Source organism: Crocodylus porosus, unplaced genomic scaffold, assembly GCF_001723895.1.
Source record: "Crocodylus porosus isolate Cpor-Errol unplaced genomic scaffold, CroPor_comp1, whole genome shotgun sequence".
Classification (NCBI taxonomy): domain Eukaryota; kingdom Metazoa; phylum Chordata; order Crocodylia; family Crocodylidae; genus Crocodylus; species Crocodylus porosus.
The window spans coordinates 146,126,012-146,133,686 of record NW_017728906.1 but is presented as its reverse complement, the minus strand read 5'-3'; the positions used below and the strand labels follow the sequence as shown (position 1 = coordinate 146,133,686).

Here is a 7,675-nt window from a genome sequence, read left to right as displayed (position 1 = left end):
TATTTCCCCACTTCTGGGGGTATATTACTGTACTCACAGAATATAATTCATCTACCTGTAACCTAGCTGTGAACCTAATCCTGTTGGGCTACTCTCCCATATAACAAATATTAGATAGTGGATATAATGAAAGGCTTTTTATGAGAAAGAAATGTGTTTAGTAGTTAATTTTTTACTTCAAGGAACAAAAGTTGGTGTTTGTTCTGTAGTAGTTTAGTCACTACTGTTGCATGATGTACACTCAGGGATTATAAGAGTTGGTTAGAAGGGTCAATAAATATTGTGCAAGTTCCTCTTTCTAAGCATGAAATTTCAGTTGGGGAATTCCTAGAGCACACCATAAAAAGGCTCACCTAGTCCCTTTTCATCAGACCTGTTTGCAGAGAAGATGAAGTGCACAGAAGAGGCCGTGTTGCTTGTCCTTGTACAAGCTGCAATTCTACACAATGCAGCCTTTGCCATGATAGTAAATGCGGTAAGAGGTGTATATTATGATATTTCTGTCCCCAGTGTATTCTTTATTCCTCCTGATATTTAGATTGTTATAGTATCTTTTAAAATTATCTTAGGGAAATTTTGACATGTCTGCTTCATTTTTAGCTATTGATATATGGAGAAAGTATATCTCCCCTAACTAATGTGCAGGAAATTGATTATAAATTTGAAAAGTAACCACAGTTTTATAAACTCAAAGCTAAATTATGTGCCTTGTTAGTCAAGTACAACATGACTAAGTGTCTGAGTAGATTTTATATACATGAAGTAGCTTAGAATCATAGGATCATAGAAAGTAGGGCTGTAAGGGACTTCAAGAGGTCACCTGATCCAACTCTGCTTAAGGCAGGGTCATCCTTTCCAAACTATCTCAGACAAGCTTTTTACTAGCTAGTGTGTGTGCCCAAGATTGGCTCATACCAAAACCATTTTTAATGAATAGAAAATTTGTTAATAAAATGGAATTTCACCCATAAATAAGGAAAGGCATATTTTGAAAATGTCAAAAATATTTTAGTTTTGAATTTTCAGAATGAAATATTTTGGCTTCCTAATTCAAAATATCATTTTGCATTAAATATGATCTAAATTAAAAAGAAAAAAGAAAAATGAGAATATAACTGCCCAAAATAAAATGAAAAATTTTGTTTGAGGTCCAGTGAAATGTTTTGGGAGACCCCAAAATAAAATTTCTGATTTTTAGCCTGCTTAAAAATTGGAAAAATATCTGTTTTGATTTTATTAGAACCATTTTCCCTTCAGATTTTACCACCAAACTGAAAAATCTATTATTCTACTTTCTAGATATGACAGGCATTGGAAGAGCTTTGAACTCAAGTGGCGAATTCAGCCTTGAAAGAGAAATTAATGTTTTTTGTTGCTGGACTATTGAGCAGAGGCATTTTCTTGTAGGAACAATCAAGGCTAAAGTAAAAATATGATGATAAGCTGAGGCTGGGGAATTAAGTATGTCAGAAGTTTCTCAGAATTGTGCTCATCCTTCAGTACACCATAATTTGGGGAGATATTTGTAAAATTGATGATACCTGTCATAATTCTTGTACTGATTGCTATCCCCCATATGATTACATGGTCTGACAAATGAGTACATAAATTCATTTTTGGACAAGTGGCCAAACAATACCCGAATATTTGCATCTGTTTTAAAAAAGGCTCTTTGCCAGCCATGCGCCTCAGCTTTTGGGAAGGGAATGATGATATAAATATGAATTGGACACAGAAGTGGCCACATTATAAGAGCTTTAACATTTTTTTTTTCTAGACTTCGTATCAAACTACAGTGGCTCCAGACTTGACTCATCTTCAAGAAACAACCAGCCCCTACCCTCACAGTACACCAGTGGTAAAGCCAGTGTTTATTATTCTTGCATAAGACAAAGTAGACATCAGACCTAGGATGCAAAATTCAGAGATTCACAGATTCACAGAAGTTCAGGGCTGGAAGGGACCTTGTGAGATCATTGGGTCCAGTCCCCCTGCTCCTGGCAGGAAAGACTGCTGGAGCCAAATAACCCCAGCAAGGTGTGCATCCAGGTGTGTGAAACGAAAAGAGCTATGCTCTAGGTTTTTATGCACAAGATTGGAAAGTGGGTTATTTAGAGGTTTAATATCTGCTCTAATTCCAAGTCAGAAACAGAATTTTCCAACTGATTATCTAAAACTTGCTTAAGCTTGGGCTGTTAAAACTGACTTGCTAAGCTCCTAGGGGTACACACACAGAGGGGTTAACTTAATCCTAACTGCCACTTCATACACCTAAGTCCAAAATCTTTAGAATCATAGAATGATAGAAGTTAGGGTTGGAAGGGACCTCAGGAGGTCATCTAGCCTAACCCCCTGCTCAAAGCAGGACCAGCCCCAACTAGATCATCCCAGCCAAAGGTTCGTCTAGCTGAGTTTTGAAAACCCTCAAGGATGGAGCTTCCACCACCTCTCTTGGTAACGTGTCTTAGTGTTTTACTACCCTTCTAGTGAGAAAATTCTTTCTAATATCTAACCTAAGCTTCCCTTGCTACAACTTGAGACCATTGCTCCTTGTTCTGTCATCTGCCACCACTGATCCAATTCCATCATCTTTTGGACCCTCGTTCAGGTAGTTGAAGATTGATATTCAGTCTCCTCTTCTCTAGACTAAATAATAGGGGTGTCTGAAGTGGGCCCTGTTTGATTCCCCCGAATCCATAACAGTGGTTGATTAATTGGTTCAGATCACTGTTCTTGATGTGATTTGGCAGAATCCACATCTGAAGATTCAATGCTGATTTGGAGACTCAGTGACTTGGACATGGACACAGCTTTAAAAGTTTTTTCTACATACCTTGAGGTATCATCATAGCTTGTGGTCGCTGTGAAGCTGGGGCATATGGAGCATCCCGCAGGAGTGCAGGGGTGGGGTGGGGGGGGAAGTCTTCCATGTGCTCAGCAGTAAACCTTCTGGTCCACTTCTGGGTCTGCTGAGGAGCACACTGGGGGACCGACCCACGCCCTCCGGCTTGGTGATCATCTGTGGGGGACCCTGGGTGCCACCCCCAGACCCAGGAGGCACCAATCACCAAGCTGGGGAGACACGCTCCCTGACGGACTTTGAAGCGCTTCTAGTCTAATTCCGTGTCTGCTGCTGAATGTGCTGGGGAGCCCTCCATGCTTCTGTGGGACTCTCCATGCACCCCAGCATCACAGCATTCATGAGCCACCTGCTACCTAGAAGTATATAGAAAAAACATTTAAAGTTCTCTCTATGTCCAAATCTCTGAACCTCTCCAAATTGATTGGGAGGGATCCAATTTGATTTGGAGAGATTAAAGGGTCCTGTGATTCTATTCGGATTTGGATATTTGGCCACCAAATCGGGCCGAATCTACAGCAAATCTAATCAGGGACTGAAGCTTTGCATAGCCCTACTAAATAAGTCCAGTTCCCCCAGTCTTTCCTCATCAGTCATGTTCCCCGACCCCCTCACCATTTTTGTTGCCCTCTACTAGATTCTCTCAAATTTGTCCATGTCCTTTTTGTTGTGAGGGGTGCCCAAAACTGAACACAGTACCCTGGATGTGGCCTTAAAAGTGCTGAATAGAGAGGAATTATTACTTCCCTTGACCTACTCGCAACACACCTACTAATGCAACCCAGTATGCTGTTAGCCTTCTTGGCAACAAGGGCACACTGGTGGCTCATATTCAGCTTCTTGTCCACTGTAACCCAAGGGCTTTTTTCTGCAGAACTGTTGCCCAGCCAGTCAGTCCCTGACCTGTACCAGTGCATGGGATTGTTCCATCCTAAGTGCAGGACTTTGCACTTGTCCTTGTTGAACCTCATGAGATTTCTTTTGTCCCAATCCTCCAACTTGTCTAAGTCACTTTGAATCATAGCCCTACCCTCCAGCATATGTGCTACTCCCCCCAGGTTGGTGTCAACTGCAAGCATACTGAGGGTACACTCTATGCCATCTTCCAGGTCACTGATGAAGTCATCGAACAAAACTGTCCTGAGGACTGACCCCAGGGGGACTCCATTTGATACCAGCTGCCAACTAGACAATGAGCCATTGATTACTACTCTATGAACCTGATTTTACAGCCAATTTCCTATCTACCTTACAGTCCATTCATCCAGCCTGTACTTCCTTAGCTTGCCTGCAAGAATGTTGTGGGAGACTGTATGAAAAGCCTTGCTAAAATCAAGGTACACCACATTCACTGGTCTCCCCGCATCCATAGAGCCAGTCATCTTGTCATAGAAGGCAATCAGGTTGATCAGGCATGACTTGCCCTTGGTGAATCCAGGCCAACTCTTCCTAATCACCTTCTTTTCCTCCAAGTGCTTAGAAATGGATTCCTTGAGGATCTGCTACACGATTTTTCCAGGGACTGAGGTGAGGCTGGTCTGTAGTTCCCTGGATCTTCCCTTTTCTCTTTCTTAAATATGGGCACAATGTTTGCCCTTTTTCAATCATCTGGGACCTTTCCTGATTGCTGTGATTTTTCTATGGCTCTACAACCATATCAGCCAACTCCCTCAGCAACCTTGGGTGCATCCCATGTGATCCCATTGACTTTTCTATATTCAGCTTTTCTAAGTAGTCCCTAACCTGTTCCTTTACCACTGAGGGCTACTCACCTTCCCTCCAAACTGTGTTGCCCAGTGCAGTAGTCTGGGAGTTGCCTTTGCCTCTGAAGACAGAGGCAAAAAAGGCATTGAGAACTTCAGACTTTTCTGCATCCTTTGTCACAAGGTTGCCCCCTTCATTCAGTAAGGGACCCACATTTTCCCTGATCCTTCTTTTGCTACTCACATACTGGTAGAAACCCTTCTTTTTACCTTTGACATCCCTTGCTAGCTGCAGCTCCAATTGTGCTTTGACTCTCCTTACTTCATCCCTGCATAACCAAGAAATGCTCTTACATTTTTCCCAAGTTTCAACTTCTTATAAGCTGTCTTTTTGTGATTTAGTTTACTAAAGAGTTCCCTGCTAAGCCAAGCTGGCCTTCTGCCATACTTGCTAGTCTGCCTGCATATCAGGATGGTTTGTTCCTGCACTCTCAGTAAGGTTGCCTTAAAGTACAGCCAGCTGTCCTGGACTCCTCTTCCCTTCAGTCTGACTTCCAAGGGGATTTTGCCCATGAGTTCTCTGAGTGAGTTGAAGTCTGCTTGTCCAGGGTCCTTACTTTGCTGCTGTCCATCCTTCCTTTCCTTAGGATCCTGAACTCAGACATCTCGTGGTCACTGCTGCCCAAGTTGCCATCCACTTTATTTGCCACCAATTCTTCCCTGTTTGTGAACAGCTAGTGAAGAAGAACATGGGCCCTAGTTGGCCAGTCCAGCACTTGCACCAGAAAGTTGTTCCCAATACTCTCCAAAAACTTCCTGGATTGCCTGTGCACTGTTGTATTGGCCTCCTGCAGATGTCAGGGTGTTTGCAGTCCCCCATGAGAACAAGGTCCTGTGATTGGAAAACTTCTGCTAGCTATTTGAAGAGAGCCTCATCTACCACTTTCTTCTGGTCTGGTGGTCTATAGCAGACCCCCACCATGCCATGACCCTTATTTCTCTCCCCTCTAACCTTAACCCAGAGACTCTCAACAGGCTGATCTCCAGTTCCATACTGGAGCTCTGAGCAATCATATTGTAGATGCTTAAGTCTTTGCAGTGGATATATACCATTTAAATCCTGAAGGTCCTAAGTTATTGGTGTCCTCGCTTACGCATGCCCTACCTGCTATAGAGAAAGGCAGAAAATCCCATGGGCAGTGTCAAGCTGACCATAAGGTAAAATTGCTTCTGGATTCCAAAAAGGGAATGGGTTTGACTCTGAGTGGAGAATCAAGACTGGGTTGGTTAAATCAGTTCCTGCCAGTTCCTTCAGTATCTTGGGATGAAGTTCATCAGGTCCTACTGATTGGAATTCATTCAAATCAATCAAAAACTCTCTAATGGTTTCTTTTTTAATCATCTGCATTTCTCCTTCCTCCTCTACGTAATTTTTATTAGCTGCCTGATTGCAGGGGTTTTTTTTGAAGACTGAGTCAAAGTTGCTGTTAGGCAACTCTGCCTTATTTATTTCTTACATTAAGAGCTTACCCAGGCTATCTAGCACTAGACTGACAGCTTTCTTAGTCTTTCTTATCTGACCAACTTATTTATTCTTTTGGCCTTGATTCCCTTTGGCAAGTGTAAAACATTTTCTTACCTTTGCCTCCATGATTTTCTTCCTGAAAGTTCTTGTTATTTTTTGGTATGTTTCCTCAGTGACATCCTTATCCTTCCATTTTTTGGATGTTTTAATTGTGATTTTGAGGCATCCAAGAAGCTCCTTGTACTGACAGACTGATTTTCTGCTATTCATTTGTGCTTCCATTGTGTCAGAATAGCTTCTTGTTGAGCATAGAAAGTGGTATGCTACTGTTATGTATCATGGCCAGACCAAGAACAGATTCATAGATTCATAAATGTAGGGTCAGAAGGGACCTAAGTAGATCTTCAAGTCCGACCGTCTTCCCTGGGCAGCAGAGAATACTGGGCTCATATGACCCCAGCTAGGTAACTATTCAGCCTCCTCTTAAAGACCCCCAAGGTAGGAGCCAGTACTACTTCCCTTGGAAGTTGGTTCCAGATCCTAGCCACCCTGACTGTGAAGTAGTGCCTTCTAATGTCTAGTCTGAACTTACTCTCAAACAGCTTATGACTATTATTCCTTGTTACTCTGGGAGGTGCTTGGGGGAACACCCATTCCTGTTGGTCCCCCCGGTAAGTTTATAGATGGCCACCAGGTCCCCTCTCAGCCTTCTCTGAAGGCTGAACAAGTTCAGGTCCCGTAGCCTCTCCTCATAGGGTCTGTCCTGCTGCCCCCTGACCATTTGAGTGGCCCTCTTCTGGACCCTCTCCCTCCTAAAGTGTGGTGCCCAGAACTGGATGCAGTACTCCAACTGTGGCCTGACCAGTGTTACATAGCGGGGGAGTATCACTTCCTTGGCCCTGATTATGATGCATCTGTGGATGCATGACAAGGTGCGATTAGCCTTACTGACCGTGTCCTCACGTGGGCGGCCCATGTTCATTTTGGAATCGATAATGATTCCAAGATCTCTTTCTGCCTCTGTGCTTTCGAGAAGGGAGTTCCCTAGCCTGTAGGTATGCTGCTGGTTTTTGCTGCCCACGTGCAGTACCCTGCACTTGTCAGTATTAAATCCCATCCTGTTCTCATTTGCCCACCCCTGTAACCTGTCCAGGTCCAGCTGTATCCTGTCCCTCCCTTCTAGCGTGCCCGTCTCACCCCAAATCTTGGTGTTGTCAGCAGATTTGAACAGGGTGCTTTTCACCTCCTCATCCAAGTTGCTAATAAAGAAATTGAGCAGTGCGGGCCCAAGGACCAAGCCCTGGGGGACTCCACTGCTCACATCCCTTCAGGTCGAATGTGACCCATCCACCACCACTCTCTGGATGCAGCCCCTCAGCCAATTTGCAACCCATTTTACTGTGTAGGCATTAGTGCCACAGTCACCTAGTTTTTTAATGAGAATGGGTGGGAGACAGTATCAAAGGCCTTGCTGAAGTCCAGAAAGACTACATCCACCGCAACACCTGTGTCCAATGATTTTGTGACCTGATCATAGAAGGCAATCAGGTTGGTCTGACAGGATCTGCCCTTAATGAACCCATGCTG

The 7,675-nt window shown here is 43.6% G+C and overlaps 1 protein-coding gene across 1 annotated transcript in view; it reads left to right on the top strand.

Moving 5' to 3' along the window:
* The first annotated feature begins 353 nt into the window (after nt 1–353).
* OLFM4 (olfactomedin 4) overlaps nt 354–7,675 on the top strand; it is a 31,125-nt gene continuing 23,803 nt past the window's right edge. The window contains exons 1-2 of the mRNA XM_019529825.1: nt 354–475; nt 1,778–1,858. Coding sequence (XP_019385370.1) covers nt 389–475; nt 1,778–1,858 — 168 coding nt within the window. The 5' untranslated portion in view covers nt 354–388. The remainder of the gene's footprint in view (nt 476–1,777; nt 1,859–7,675) is intronic.